At 35.2% G+C, this 17236-nt stretch overlaps 1 protein-coding gene across 1 annotated transcript; it reads right to left on the bottom strand.

Annotated features, from left to right (window-relative positions):
* Positions 1 to 204: 204 nt before the first annotated feature.
* Positions 205 to 15883, bottom strand: LOC102807584 (cytochrome P450 3A29-like). Its single transcript, XM_085492738.1, has 14 exons — positions 15772 to 15883; positions 11916 to 12019; positions 8843 to 8936; positions 8646 to 8698; positions 8210 to 8306; positions 6183 to 6299; positions 5511 to 5599; positions 4219 to 4367; positions 3924 to 4057; positions 3550 to 3732; positions 2918 to 3138; positions 2512 to 2649; positions 1883 to 2045; positions 205 to 1238 (listed from the first exon to the last, which is right to left on the bottom strand). Exons 2-14 carry the CDS (start codon positions 11990 to 11992, stop codon positions 1161 to 1163), a joined length of 1593 nt encoding a protein of 530 aa, XP_085348864.1. The 5' UTR covers positions 11993 to 12019; positions 15772 to 15883; the 3' UTR covers positions 205 to 1160.
* Positions 15884 to 17236: the final 1353 nt, after the last annotated feature.

Genomic DNA, 17236 nt, shown 5'->3' with positions numbered 1-17236 from the left:
CGATAACGACAGATACGACTGCTGATTGGCGGTATAAGACCCATGTAACCAAATGTGAAATATGTACTGAATCAGATTTACATCTAGTGACACTCGGGGTTTTGAACAGGGGTTCGTGTTCATGGATCTGGGAATTTTGTCTCGCTTGGCTGATAACACTTACACGTAGAGATACAAGATTCGACCCAAAGGAATACACATTAGTTCATTACAGATAGTTCAGCTTTATTCACCCATTTCGAATTCTCTCCTTCATTCCCCATCTTACAAAAGATTACAAACTCTTTATTTTAAAAGCCAAGTCTCTAAGGCGTGGCAGAGTAAATATGCGATCAGCCAATCGCTGCAGTGGTTGGCACGATCACGTGATTACAAGGCATGTGTCTCTCTGTTAAAGCCTTGCAAAGTTGCCACTACTAAATATAATAAGTAAACAATCTATTTATCAATTCCTGGAATATATGTTTATACCCTTATTCTTTACCCTAAACATGCAAGTTGTTGATTCTAAACAAGCGTGTGAACCGAATGTACGAACGTAAAGTCGCTATCATAACACCGTGATGATATTTAAACTCAGCTAACTACATCCATCCAAGCATCTTATGATTGTAACTATATTGTGCAGTATAAGTCCAGCTTTATTCACCCATTTCTCTCCTTCTCTCCCTCCCCCCTCTATCTCTCCTCTTACAGAAGGTTACAAACTCTCTATCTTAACTATCTTAAAAGTCAAGTCTCCAAGGCGTGACAGGGTAAACATGTGATCAGCCAATCACCACCGTCGTTGGCACGATCACGTGATTACCTTGGATATGTCTCACGGTTAAAGCCTTGCAAAGTTGCCACTACTAAATATAATAAGTAAACAATCTATTTATCAAATTCCTGGAATATATGTTTATACCCTTATTCTTTACCCTAAACATGCAAGTTGTTGATTCCAAACAATAGTGCAACGGCGTGTGAACCGAATGTGCGAACGTAAAGTCGCTATCATAACACCGTGATGATATTTAAACTCAGCTAACTACATCCATCCAAACATCTTATAATTGTAACTATATTGTACATGCATACACTATTAAAAAGAATGACAAAAACATTATATAATATACGTTATAAGACACAAATCATCGTTAAACTAAGCAGTAATGATTTCATTCTCGTGATTTAACTCTGAGTTTAATACCATTCGGTGGAGACACCATAACTTGGTTACCAAACACAGGAGGATTCTGTAAATGAAAAATAAATAAATAATCCATTGTATTTACATTTTGAACTTTGTTTTCATTCCATTTGATTTTTTTTATTCTATTTCATTGTGTGTGTTTATATTTTGCACTTTTCTCTCTGCAAGCGCCATGAATTTTTTGTCTTGTTTTAATTATGATTATGTCTGCATTAACACTATTTTCAATTGCCTCTGACAAAATCTAATTCATTGATGTTCGTTGCAAAAGTAAACATAAATGTCATGAAATTTGTCCACAACCATTTTAGTTATACCTAAAATGGTGACGAATCATCCAAAAAGCCATATCTTCATAGCAATTGGACCAACTCTCCCAAACATATAATCGAGTGGTTCATGTTTCAATAAATGTAACCCTACTTATGTATTTTATGAAATGTTGACGATAAACGTTTTAGGTTTGAATGATTTAAAATATCCGTCTTCTTAACAACCAAAATGGCAATCAAATCCTGACCTCTTCCAAAATCTAAATACAATTCACTATTAGGCTTTATATCAAAAGAAACCCTCTCCTGACAATAATTAAATATAAAAAAAAAATTCATAGAACAAACCACGCCAGCTAAAATATAACCGCCTAAGTGGGGGAAATAGATATATTCCTTATCACGTGGTATGTACCTCCGTTTCTGCACAGGGTTCAAAGGTGAACTTCTGCAGTACACGAACCAATCCAATCTTTGCTTCAATCAATGCAAATCTCATACCAATACAGTTACGAGGTCCAGCACCAAACGGTATCCAGGCATATGGATGTCGCTTCTCTTTCTCTTCTTTAGTGAATCTATAATGAAGAAGTATGTGAAAGAATAATTTCATTACTAGTTTATTTAAAAGCAGGAGGGTCGTCACCTACGCACGCGCGGGAATTGAGTTCCAAGCGATGATAACAACACACGCTAAGAACGCAAAGGCTCATGGGTAGACGCTTGTTTGTAAACAATGACACGCTAGGCCACCTGACGCATGCGTAGGTGACGATTCCCCCGCTTTAATGACGTTCTAGTTTTGTGCAGACATCACAATTGGATAAATATAAGTAGACGCAAATTACGAGCCTATATCTAACAATAAGCATTCCAAAACGTTTTAGTTTTAGAAAGTGGTGGCTCGAAACAGCGTGTTGTTGAACGCAGACAAACATTGCATGATCACAACTCAAATATAATTTGTCATTCCCTCACGCGTACAGCACGTTGAAAGACCAAATGAAAATAATATACTATTTTTGTAAATTTGTTTATACACACCTTTCTGGGATGAACTTCTCTGGATCTGGATAATTGTCTGGATCATGATGGATGACATAAGGAGAGACGACCACAGTCATTCCTTTGGGGATATTTATTCCATTAATATTAATGTCTTGGTTGCATTCGCGAATCAGTCTATGAGTACAAGTTAAAGAAAAGAACATATAATAGGAACACAGTTATCGTCACTCAGGTAATGCAATATTCCTAGTAATGCAACTGTAATGAACGTAATCTTCAGAACTCCCATTTCGCAGAATTAACTAATATGCTTCTCAAATTAATGTCACATAGCCAAAATGTAATCGGCTGGTTCTGAAATATGGAAAATCATAAATCCCAACGTTTCATAGATGATTTTAAAAACTGTCAAATGGTTGCTACTATAAATATCACTACATACCTGCGATGAGGGGGAAATATTCTGAATGTCTCTGAAATTACCATATCCAAATATGTCATCTTGCTGACTGCCTCAAATCCAACAGCGTCATAGTTACACATGACCTCATCAATTTCTCTCTGTAACTTCTCTTGCGTTTCCGGATTGGTTGCCAAATTATAGCACACCAATGACATCGCGGCGTGGATACTTCCATATCCAGCAACCAAGAAGACAATAGACTGATGTAATAAGATGAGATCATTCATTAGGTAGTAGCATGACTGGCGAGCATACTGATGACTGATGACTTGGATAATTAGTGATTTGAAAGTTTAGAAACACCATTGAATTTTAGATAGAACACTAGTTCAAGAGTGTAGAAGTATGTAAGGTTGGTGAAATAAAGTATTTAGGGAAGAGAAGAGAAGGGACCGGAATGCAGATGCAGGATATAAAAATGGATATATAATATATATAACAAACCCGAGCCAACAAAACATTTCTCGTGAAGTCATCTTCTGGATCACCATGTTTTACCAAAATATCACTCAGGCCGCCATTTGAGACAGAAATATGATTCGTCGTGCTGATTCTTTTAGTTACGAAGAAGATGGAATAGGAATAGGAATAGGAATTTGTGTTCAACGTACCTGTGCAATTATTTCATCCTTACTTAATCTCTTACACGAATTAACTGAAGATGACATGTCATCTTTAATGTATTCTTCTCCGTTCTCGCCTTTATCATCAGCATCCTCTTCATCTTCTTTGTTCTTTACATATTCATCATAAACATCGTGGGCATTTAACATGAGTTGTAAGAAGTCAACTCTCTGTAAAAAGTTCGTCTGATTATAATTCAAGACATATGTTATCATGATCGTATACATTATAATTAGTACAGTAATACGACAAAGCAATTCACTATCAGGTCATGTAGAACTATTATGCAAGGCAGGCTGGTACATGACCTGATTCGTTTATCAGATTTAATATCACTGAAACGGACCGTAATATCACTTACCTGGCTAGCATCTTCGTCACTTTCTCTTACCTTTATAGCCTGCTCAATAACGTCAGTAAAATAGCTAATAGTTTTTTTCGGAATAAATGGAATCTTAAACAAGTTCAGGAGTGGAGTAAGAAATGGAAAGAAATCTAGAAAAAAAGACAATATATGAGATTGTTAAGCTCTTTTAATATTGCGATATCATTGATGTCTATAATTGCTTTATTCCAAGTACAGTGCAAGACTAAACTAAATATTCCAGGGATGTTTCAAACCTAGGTGAATTAACAACCCCCATATATGTACTTACACACAATAGCAAACACCGGGTGGAACACACCAGTTTTGAATACCGCTTTGGCGTTTTCCACAAATGGATGTTTTGGTTGCGATTGCGAACTAATATCTACCCCAAATCCAGCACTTGCAATAGTGTCCATAACATAACCACCAAACAAACTGAAAGATAACCATGTATGTATCTTTTCAAAATACTGTTAAAATGGTACCTATACTGTTTGCAAGCTTTTGTTGAAAGGCCTTTTAATTTTGAAATCAGAAATGAGAAATATTTTCCCCTTAATCGATCAAGTGATTATCGTCTTTATTGAAGCACATTCTGCAATATGTCGAATTCGGGTGCGTGCCAAATAAAACAAACTTAGAAAGTACAATGATATTCATGAGCAAATTTGTTGTCACATATAAATCCTTCTAGATTTTCTGAGTGGCATATTTGCTGTCCATGGACAAATAAAAAGGCTAGTGTGCATGCATACAATTCTTATAATTATTTTGTGAAATGGTTCATCTGTTATTGTCGAACGGTAAATCGCGTGTACGTTTCAATGACTTGATGATAAAACTAAATTTCAATTGCAAATAAATCATTAATTTTCTGATAGAGATTTATTGTTCATATCGAAATCCCAGCATATACTCTCTATATAAACAGTTTCAAACCAAATGTGAATCACAATATAACTTACAACTGATAAATCCCACAGTTTATATTTCTTTATGTGAAGTGTGACATTTTCTATTTTCTTATTTGGAGGGTCAGCAGAAACAATTTGCATTTCTGTATTTGCAGTGTCATATAAGACAGTCTGTGTCCAGTATTTAGATTGTGACAATTTGTGTCCAGTTTGTATTCATTCCTTCGGAGAGTAATTGTTTGAATTCAGTATTGTAAGTGTATTGTAACTAAGTGCGACAATTTACATTTCCTTATTTGGTGTTTGACAGTTTTTATTTAATCTGTGTGTGACAATTTGTGTTCCCTTATTTGGTGTGTAACAATTTGCATTTCCTTATTTGGTGTTTGTCAGTTTGATTTCCTTATTTGGTGTGAAACAATTTGTATTTCTTTTTTGGTGTGTGACAATTTGCATTTTCTTATTTGGTGTGTAACCATTTGCATTTCCTTACTTGGGGTGTGACAGTATACCTTTCCTCAACTTTGCAAGTTTCTGTTAAATTAAAATCTCTTTGCTGGAATAATCTTTCACATTATAAATTATGATTGTGAAACCATACATCGATTAAATATGTACTTTTATATTAACAATATGAATTTGATTTCATAGTGACAATACTTACTCTTTACACTCTACTATCTTTCCTTCTTTGCAATGTGCCTCCATGTTTTTTATTAACTCATCGGCACATCTGCTGATGAGAGGAGACATCTGAAAAATTATAGAAAAGGTTTAGTGTAGCTGAAGGTACATATGCAGATTCGCGAGGACTTAAGACCTGTACTGATTTTATTATTATATTAATATATTTATTTAAACCCTTTTGTATATACACTGTTAACATTTCGGAGCCCTACTACATATGAACCTTATTACAAGTTCAATTTTAAAATACTGTTAGTGAAATCAACTAGTCATTATAAAATTACAAATGAATTCGTGATTGTTTGCATTTTACTAACCAAATGACTCTTGTTTAAAAACTGTTGACACAATTTAGACGTTGTATTTAACGATTATTCGGTGCCAAATGTACATATATATATATATATATATATATATATATATATATATATATATATATATATATATATATATATATATATATATATATATATATATATATATATATATATATATATATATATATATGTATGTAAATGTAAAACTAGTTTAAGTATTAATTTTAATTCATCACTGAATCAAAGAAGTGAAGTATTATATTCTGTCAAACAAACTTTTTAATCCAACGACGTTAACACTTATTTGGTTAGGTGTACATCACAAAACTTACCAGTGTCATTTTGGAGCGACTGAAAGAAGGGGTCAGCGTTTTCCGTATAACCTTCCAACGCTCATAATCAAGTTGTAATAAATCTGAATCCATTGGTTTGCTATTTAGACGATGGTTCTGGAAGAAACCATAGCAATTCCATGATATAGTTGGCGTGTTATTGCAAACGATTTAAGGTTAGTCCGCACCAAAACCAACTCGCCCGAACAACAAAATGTATATAATCGTCACGGCCACGTACTTCTAATGCATACATGTAATCATTTTGCAATTTTGTTGGACGGGGTTTGCGGGGATTTCACTAGACATTTTTTTTACTTATTGCAGGTATACCTGTCCAGGAGTAACGTTAGTTCATTTCAATAAACGGAATGAATGATTGTTGATGAGTTCGGTAACGTCAAAAATAAAGTATTTGAATAGGTAATAAACAGACTGCTGATTAACTTTAAAAATCATAGGCGTGTGGAGTGCTGATATATACGTTCAGTTTGAAAACGTATTGAAATGACCCACAAATCAAGGTCGTCATCGACACTTTTACATCGAAATCGACAACACCGATACCGTAAGATCGAAATCACCAGTGTTTGAAATCGAACTCGTATTCGTCGAGTTGGTTTTGTGCGATTTGGTTTACGTGCGACTTTTTTCGGTACCCATTGCATCTTTGAGATAATAACGGCGAGAATATATTCATTAAATTTTTCTTGACAAGAGTGGGAAATGTTACCTCACTTGCCAACAATAACACTATGATTAATAATAGACCATTTTCAGTTCACTGCGAGAATCACGCGTTATGCGTGAAATCGAACGTAAAAACAGCTGTACACATTTGATGATACACAATTTCGATTAAGTAAGGGTATCCGAAAGCAATATTCCTCTGTCGAAGATCGGCCGGTCGATGTGAGCTACGAAAAAAAGAAATTCTAGTTCAAAATCAAATCGTTTGATTTTTGCGGCAGACGTTCGACGCGCGTCTTTCATGCATTTCACGAGATCTCGCAGTTGAACGGAAAACCACCTATTGTAATACCACGTAGCAATGAACGTTGTATACAGTACTGTAAATAAATCTTATTCAGAAATATTCAAAAAAATATAATCGCGCTTTACAAGAGTCCGCCATTGTTGCCACTTTAAGCGCAGCTCCGGCTAGCTCTATTTTTCAACTTCATCGATTCTGCTCTAGATTTCCCAGCGTGGTAAGTTTATAGATTTTCAGTTGTGCATGTTCTGCAGAGGAATTGTCCTACATATTCCTCCGGGCATTTTCTTTGTTTTAAATAACTCACGTTTATTACTCAATGCATGTCCGATGCCATAACATACGGGACACTTGAACTGCTACAGATGGATGATATATTCGAATGCGTTACTTCACAGAAAGTGATTTTAACTCGTTTTGGGGATTTATTATATGCATAGCTCTGTTACCTATGGCGCTGAGCACTCGCCAATTTTCGTCAATATACTCATGTTAGTGTATTCTGTTTTTCAACCGGATAAATGAAAACACAAAGCAATTAATCGCGGAGGATATATGCCGAGGCGTTTGTGCATCATTGTACATTTTTTCCAAAGAAAATCTAGGCTAAATTATCGCTGGTTTTTCGGCGCTTTCACATCACATGCACAAACCTTTCTTACTTGATCGGACCATAAGAAAGGCAGTAATAGCTCTCATTCGAATTCATAAATTTAGCAAATGTGTTTGTGTAATCACGTGGCAATTATTGTCAGGCCCAAACCAAGCACTGTATGAACGCTACTTTAAACCACTCATATTATCTTCCGCAAATGGCTGTTCATGGCCACACCCTTCGATCTGGGCCAATAACAGCGACTCGGGAACAATAATTATATATAACAGGCGAGGCTAATAACATTACATTACATTCAAGTTCGGTGCATTCATAAAGCTTTAACTTTACTTATACAAACTGAAAGCTGTTACAGCCCACTTCTGTGTACAGGTTTGCGACGCAAATTTATTGAGTGTGCATCCAGCTTGTGATTACCTTTCTGTTCTTGAACGACGAAAAGTGTTTTACACATATCTGTTTACACATCTCAGGGTCCGTGACGAGTAACGTTGGACTACGTCCTTCATAGATTCTGAATTATAAATTTCCAAAAAAAGGAGGAACATAAATACAAGAACATATCAATTTAAATTTGATTTGAGATTTGTATCTTAATGACGCATCGAATGGGAATATGCACGTTGTAATCATTGCATCATCAGATGAGATAGATATCACAATTGATATAATTATTTCAACAGACAATATAGTATGAACCGTCAATATTTTTACTACGGATACACAATATTCACGAAATTAATTTTTCATGACATTTACTGTGACTAGTTGCAAATACATACTTCGATTGGTTATTTTGTATCATGACGTATGATTTGAATAATAATAAAATAATTTCCAAATACAGACATACCCGCACACTTTTCCGTACTTCTTTGTCCATTCTAAGTGCTTAACTATCACTTCCTGGCAGAACAAATAATTATAAGCAATCAATATCGAGTTGTAATATAAAATACAATATTCTATGATTCCATTTAGGACATAGAGGACGTCTGATCCGCTGTACAAAACAATAAGATGTCTGTATTGTCTACAAATGACCCTTACCTTTCTATACTCTAATATGTTGCCTATCAGTGCCCATGGTGTCGGACCACGGACTCCCATTTTCTTGAAAGTAGAGAATGTCCATGTTGAGTACCTGTCAAAAGAACGAACATATATTTCATATATTCCCTATGACATACATATTGTGTTAAATTGTCTTAGGGTAATGTAAAAAGCCGAAAATCTACACCTAAATCTAAAACCTCCCCTTTTGCAATTAATATTAAAGACTTTCCTGATTTTGTACAATGTGAGAATATGGATGTTTATGCCAATGGAGCCAAGATGTATGGGGGTCGCATGTAATGGGGCGATTGTCAGGTAAAGCATATATATTGCATTAGATGTTGAGTAGACTAAGAATTGGGCGAGCGTGAAATGCGCTATGCTAAAAGTATACCATCTTACCGAGGAAGGATTAAGAGACAATTCAGACAATCTAGACTTGCTAAGTTTGAAACGGCTACGCAATTAATTTTGCTAAAACATTATTTGGCGCTACGATGGATTGAACCGTCAGGTATTAAAAATACAGTAGATGCACTAATGGATTTATTTGCTAGAGAGCAGTATCTATACACTTGCAGTTATGAAGTTGCAATGCAAGTCGGAGAGAGTGCCCTTAATACTATGGGTGAGATGGCTACCTGCGTTGATTGCTGTGATGAAAATCGACAGTACACTGGTATTCACAATACATCTACATGTGTACTAAAAACGCTGTGTTGCTGGTATGATAAGTTGGGTCATGACCAAATCCTGGTCAATGGATGATGGTAAACATCTTGGCTCTTAGGTGCACTCATCGCAATTGAGTGAGGAAGAAGGCACTTTACTAATTGGTGGATCTAGAATTAGGACTGGTATAGCAGAATTTGAATTGTATACACCATAATACACTGGGAGGGGACCCAGTTTTGAATACCCTTTATGGTATAATAATAAGGCAGAGAAGCATCATCATGCCCTCATGAGGCTAGGCTTCCAAGGAAAGGGCAAGGGGTGTTCAAACAGAAGTTCCTATGACACTTATATCTGAAAACGGTCATAGCCAAGTTTGCAAGGTAAATTTTCCGGGAGGTCACATACCTTTTCTAGGGTGTTAATATTGAAGAAATCCGAACTCAGTGGGAAAAACGACCGTAGGAAAAGTGTTCTCTAAAAGTAAACTGACTTACGTAGTGCATGGGGTAGAGACAAGATCACAGTTTTGGTCTAGGGACAAACCCAAATTCCCTCTTAAGGTCCAAAGTGTTTCATTAAAAGTTTTGATCACAACTAAGGGTTAAAAGCAGCACAAAATAGTGATCCAACTTTGATGTGAGCAAGGGAATTGGCTACAAAAGTACTGAAAATAAATACTGGCACTTCAAATATCTACAATTTCCTCTTTAAAATAGGGTTTCTGTATCGTCATTTTCACTCCCCATCATTGTCAACACACTTATCCAAAAGGGGAAATAGGAAAGATCCCTTTGGGTACGATACTTTTTAATAAGGTGATGGATTTTGTTGAATCAATAAAACTTGGCACTTTAAAGGGTGGGAGTCATTGCGCCACGCATGTGCGAGATATATGGGTCTAAAATAAACAAAGGTGGCGTCTTTGACTGTTGTACAGGTAAATGAGTACAAACTGAAACGTTAGCAAGCTTTAATTATGTATTTTTAGGTGATTGGTAAATATACGTATCAAAGGACTTACCGGCGGTAATTCGTGCAAATCGCGCCCAGGTTAACCTCATACTTGTGTTACCCATTAGAAGAGCGCATTGGATTGTGGAAAAATCAATATTTATCAACACAAATTTCCCACAAATATCTCACCACTGCCCTTTAATTGGTCATCACTATATCATAACTGTGGTCGATTATGCAATCAGTGCAACATAAGTTGTAGCTGATGCATTGTTCCTTATGCATATGCATTGTTGATTAGGAGTCCCGGAACTACTATTTACAGTTTGTGAGTGATGTGATTGGGGAGGTGAGTAGGCTGTTGTCAATTAAGGAGCTGACTACTACTCATAATCACTCACAATGCAATGTTCTGCTAAATTGATTTAGTGCCACTTTAAAGGACATGTTTACTGAATAACAAAAAGAATTGGGATTGGTGTATATCACCTATATTGTTTGCATACTGTGAGCAGGTTCAGGCTGGCCCAGGCTTCTAACTTTTTGAACTAGTGTGCGGTAAGGTCTGTGGACAGAGGAGGCTACCAATCCAGATGCCATCCGCAATAAGACTATGTACTTAACATGATAATTGTTTGAAATCCCCCTGGCCGATTGCACAGCAGGAAGTTAAATGAGAGATATAGATTGCATTTTGACAAAGAAACGTTGGTGACCAGGTTTTGCTTTTGTTGCCCACTTCTGTAGGTGAACTGCGTATGCAAGGGCCATATGAAATTAAAGAGCGAGTAGGGCAGGTGGACTATCGCATAGACACAATTGGTAAACTGAAATTATACTAGACCAACATATTAAAAAAGTATGAGAGAAAGACCTTGAATACAGGTGAGAAACATTTTATTTTATTACGCACACACAAGTAGATGCTGTAGAGTTGTTAACATGCATATCCACAGACCAGATCAAGCAGATAATGGTTTAAGTGTCGGTCTCCAGACATAATTTGCAACTCCTTTGATAGACAAAAAATAGTCATTAAGGAGGTGAAAGATATGTTAAATATGGGCGTCATAGAACGGTCTGATTCACCCTTATCACGCTCTTATTGTCCTGATTAGGAAAGGCGCTGTTTGGTGACATCATTCTGTATATTGAGAGGCCTATAATCACACTGAATAATCCCAAACTGCAATAGTTCCAAGAAATGAGAATTCTTTTTGTACCATTGCACACTTTCTAGGGACATGGACAGCAATAACAAATACAAAATGACAAAGCAATGTACATTTGGTAGCAATACAATATTGCTGCTTTGACCTGATGTTTTCTCCAATTATATTTTATTAAAATCTCCAAAGTTAAATTATCCCAATTTATTATCACCAAATTTCAGTGTACACAATTACAATCCAGGTTTAAATCATATATTACTTACAGATATAGTAGAGATCCCACTATTCCAAGAATCAAACTTATGGGGGATGACATGAGAGACGACAAAAGCAGCTCCATCACTTAGTGCTTATTCTGTTGCTCCACCTATAAGACAAATTATCTGCGATGAAATTTTACATTCCTTGAATACAAATTTAGAGATGGGCATATTCTGCAACATTAACCACCTTACATTTTTATATCAATTATTTCTGAAAACCACCAGACTAAAGACAAAAGGCCTTGCCCCCCTCGAATGTGAAAAGCATTAGCTATTATTAGAAATATGGTATAAATGTACATTTTGGGTGGATGGAAGCACCAACAGTGGCTAAATGGTGTACCATGGAAAATGACGTGTTTCACCTCTTCACACTTTTGAGTATTAAAAATAAATATTTGTTATGTATAAGTGCTGGACGTGGGAAGTGTAAATAGTAATTCATTTGACAAGTCTAAAACGTTTGTTCAAATAAACTGCCACTAGGCTATAATATATGTGGCAAATCAGTTGATTTATTTATTTGAACAATTAAAGTTTAAACCATATGGATAATGGATATCACTGTTTGACAACAACATTTTGTAATAACACTGAAATTAGCATATTTGAAAACTATCCATTAATTCAATAAACAAATGGCCATAGTCTACATCACGACTGTAGATACGCCATAGATTCATCGTGTGGGTTATGTATATCTAATATATAAAATAGTGATACCACAAAACAACATGCATAATATCTAAATATTTCCTAAAGTGACTGTGATAACCGGCATGGTTTGTAATGTAAAAAAAGAAAATTAGTTCTTAATATATAAACATATTATTTAAGAAAAAAACGCCAGAACGTATACATTTGCTAACTTACAGGTAATTCTGGATGTCGAGTGTGGACTTCCTTCCCAGGTCTGGCAGACAGTGATATCTAAAAAATGGTGTTCTGTGTAACTAATATATATTTGTATTGCATATACCAGCAAAAAACAGAAATTGTGCGTATTCAAAATGGTAAAAAACAGGAAATGCCCAGATGTATTGAATATAATTAAAAACACTTTTTTTCTATTTGTAAATTAAATTAATTCCTGGAACTTAAGTATGGAATGTGAATTGAGACCTGTTTGAAGCAGTCATTGACATTTCTGGCCATATAAAGTGTAACTAGAATATGATTTGTGTGATCAGTCATTTTATTTATGGGTTGTGGGGGAGCAGGGGTCTGGATTTTGTCAATCTGTACATTGAATGTGCGATCTAAAAATGTATTCTGGCGATAAAAACTGTGAAGTGCCCTAAATATTGATTATAAATCGGGTTTTGAAGTAGACGACAAACGCCCATTTTGCATGGCGTTATTTCGTTATTTTGAATAGGGCAATGCCGACTCCGTTGAACCGAGAGTAGAGGAGCGAGAACAATTTTTATGTTTTTTTTATTGAAATAACGTTGCCAAAGTCATGTCGGCCCGGTAACATTTGACATCAAAATTGAGTCATGATCAGTGGCTCGTCGAGACGGTTTGAAAGGTTTTTCACAAACCAGTCCCTCTGTGATAGTAAAAACGAGCCACATGCCACGGCAAAATCAAACAGAGCTTGACATTTATAAATAATTTATTCGGCATCAGAAAAAAACAAAGTGTCAAATTTTGGTGTTGCCGTAAATATTTGGCGACGGGTCGAGGAACAGTTGGAAATTCATGATTCCGAGAAGACCTCCGGTTCTGAAAATTATCTACCTTCGTCTGGCTTGCCGTATTTTCTGAACTTGCAAAAAAAGCTGATTGGCCGTGTGCCCCACTGTATCTCAGTCTATTTTTTTTTCTTTTTGAACTGAGGTCAAATCCTCTTTGTCAAAATATATCGATTCTGCTCGAGTCTACATCATGTGGGTTATGTATATCTAATATATAAAATAGTGACACCACAAAACAACATACATAATATCTAAAAAAATATCCGAAAGTTATCTCTTTGGCAAACTGTGATGTCCGACATGGTTTGTAATGTTTGTAATAAAAAACATCTTTCCCCTAGGAATACCAATTATCAATATATGAATATACTGCTTTATAAAAACGATAGAACGTATAAATTGGCTAACCTACAGGTAAATCTGGATCTAGGGTGTGGTTTTTCTTCCTGGTCTGGTTCTTCCTGGTCTAAAAATAGTTTGTTGTGTAACTAATATATATTTGTATTGCATATACCAGCAAAAATCAGAAAATGTGCGTATTGAAAATGGTAAAAATCAGGAAAAGCCCGAATGTGTCTGGCATCTTGAATATAATTGTATATTAAATTGACAATAAATGAAATTAGTTACTGGAATTTAAGTACGGAATGTGAATTGAAACCTGTTTGAAGCAGTCATTGACATTTCTGGCCATATAACGTAAAACTAGGATATGATTTGTGTGATCAGTCATTTTATTTATGGGTTATAACAGAGGTCTGGCTTTTGTCACTCTGTATGTTGAACGTGAGATCTAAGAATGAATTCTGGCAATATAAACTGCAAAATGCCCTAAAGAATCGGGTTGTGAATTAGACGACAAACGCACATTTTGCATGGCGATATCTGGCATCTAGGGGCCAGTTAATGACGTCAATTGCTAAAGGAATTAAGTTTTTTTTATCCTACATTGAACTTTTGATGTTGTCCCTAAATGCTGAACAACACTTCAAATTTATGCCACTTTATATAGTTCGCGAACGCAACTTGAACTGTGTCCTCTGTTATGTGAGTAGTTATTTGGGTTATTGTTCTGATTTTAGCGAATGAAATGTAATATTTATTTTATTTTTTGGAATTGGGATGGATGTGTGGAAGAGAAACAAACAGCTTTAAAGCAAATTAGTCTATGTTAATTTATCATACAAATGTAATGTGAATTGAGTGTGTTCCAAAAATGCTGATGGAGCGGGACTGTGTTCCATTTATATATAGGGTCGCTCGCTTCTTTCAGTAATGATTATCGAAATATATACGTGAACAGGGAAATGCTGATGGCTTGGGTGCGAGAGTAGAGAGGCGAGAAAATGTTGATGTAGTTTTTATTAAAATAGCGATGCCAGGTTTCCAACCCACAAATTACTGAACATGATAACCATGAATTGGTCAATGTTTGTCCTGTCTCGGCTTGAAAGACAGATGTCGCCACCGACGCACCTTAAACTCAGCATGAAAAAACCAACGACGATCGACATTCAAAACAAATTATTACCTGGACACGGTCGATAGGCATTTTAAATTTTCGAAATTATCATCGAAAGACGAGATATTCACAAACATATTGTAATACCAAACATACGCAAATACACGAAGAGGTGTAAAGTTATGTTTTATGTGAGGCCCATCGTGAAGAGTCAACAATCAGGAAAAGAAATCCAGAAATTACATCGATGTATTTTGCAAATCAGACAATCATACCGTACTTGTGTTGATGCATTATTGTGGCAGTACGTAACGTTACAATATTGTTTAAAATAACATTTTGCATCCCAAACAAATCTAGGTAAAAGGGTCAGATTGAGTTCATATATAGATAGTTAAAAACTAAATATATTTGATTCTTTGACGGTTATTCGACGGCTGTAGAAACATGAATAGAATAGATACGTGTATACGACAGCAATACGGCTACACCATGTATGTCTAATAATAGTGATACCACAAAAGAACATGCATGATATCTAAAAATACCCTAAATTTATCTCTCTAGCATAGTATGATGTTCGACATGGTTTCTAATGTAAAAACAACAACATTTTTCGCGAGGAAAACCGGTTATTAAAATATGAATATATTGCTTTAGAAAAACGCCAGAACGTATAAATTGGCTAACTTACAAGTAAGTCAGGATCTAGAGTGTGGCTCTCCTTCTCAGGTCTGGTAAACTGTGATATCGAAAAATGGTTTGCTGTGTAAATAACATATATTTTTAATGCAGGTATTCTAAATGGTAACAAACAACAAATACCCGGATGTATCTGTCCTCTTGAATATAATTAAATGAACATTTTTTTCTATTTGTAAATTAAATTAAAATAAATGAGATTAATTTCTGGAAATGAAGTACGGCCCGGATGTATCTGTCCTCTTGAATATAATTAAGGTTGTATGTGCGGAAATGCACTGCGCATACGTTCTTCGCATTTGAAGCAAACCTTCAAGATGGCTGCCACAACAAGCAAGTACGCTTCGCGATCGCCGATTGCACGTAAATTTAAAGGATTTTTGACCGAGAAAGAGAAGAGAAGAAGATTGGCAGTTATCCTGGCGAACCGCCAACATAAGAAAGTTGCTGAAGTAGTTTTAGAATCAAATTCAGGTACGGACGTACGGTGTCAGTATGCGACGTAACATTTGGTTGAGTCGCCTGCAACTGTATCCACAACTCAATATATATTAATATATTTTCGCATTTTATTTGTTTTTATGGACATCGGATTATGATTATTTTTGGGGAAACAGTGTTTATTTTTTCCTAATTTCACTAAATACAGAAATTGTGATAAAAAATATTTGACGAAGTTTGTCTGTCGCGTCGTCTGCAGCTTTCATTATTGATGACGAGGTGCCTTCAACCGCGAACTGGTTATTTTAACTATACGCACAAAACTCCCAATTTGAGGGCATGATTGTCCTCACACTTCCATATAACCAAGGGGATACAATTTTAACTATGAATAAACAGCATGTTCAAATATTTTCAATATTTTGCTGTTTTGAAATCCATTTATTTATTTTCCTAGTGTTATAAATTTAGAGCATTGAAATTTCATCTGTTTACTCTTCAGAAAAAATTTACATGTAACATGATGAACTTGCGGCTCTGTTAAGGAAATTAAAATGAAAATACTTGCATATTATAGTAGATACTTGAATTTTATTTTTTCTATTTGTTATTGTGTCAAATATTTTTGTTCTAAATACATTGTAATATATATTTTTGGACATTTTCTCCCAATAAATGTTTTTTTCTGAAAATAAGCCATGACCTAAACATTTTCATTATTGTTATTTTTTACAAGTACCTTATCTGAATGTGAGAGAGTTTTGCCTATGGCTCCTTTAGAAATGATGATTTTGGAATAATGGTTTCTTTTTATTTCTGTAAATATTCATACATTTCCTATGAATAGCACAGATAGTATGTTAACATCTTACTGTTGTCAATATCTGTTAGCCAGTATAGTAGTGCAAATTGCATGAAATTAATTTACATGATGACTGTAATGATAATGTGATTTATCTTTACGGAAGTTACTTCAGAAAGTGCTATAAATTGGAATGTTGGACGCAGAATAGTAC

Source organism: Saccoglossus kowalevskii, chromosome 18 (assembly GCF_978046115.1).
Source record: "Saccoglossus kowalevskii chromosome 18, keSacKowa6.1, whole genome shotgun sequence".
Lineage (NCBI taxonomy): Eukaryota > Metazoa > Hemichordata > Enteropneusta > Harrimaniidae > Saccoglossus > Saccoglossus kowalevskii.
Note: the sequence above shows the minus strand (reverse complement) of the source record. Positions and strands in the feature narration are given on the sequence as shown.

What these genes read in the sequence shown, in the direction of transcription:
- LOC102807584 (XM_085492738.1), bottom strand. Translation starts at nt 11,992, where the DNA reads ATGGAGCTGCTTTTGTCGTCTCTCATGTCATCCCCCATAAGTTTGATT. An exon ending in AAGATAGTAGAGTGTAAAGA is followed by an intron (nt 4,368 to 5,510) that starts GTAAGTATTGTC and finishes GTTATCTTTCAG; the next exon opens with TTTGTTTGGTGGTTATGTTA. An exon ending in AACCCTGTGCAGAAACGGAG is followed by an intron (nt 1,239 to 1,882) that starts GTACATACCACG and finishes TTTCATTTACAG; the next exon opens with AATCCTCCTGTGTTTGGTAA.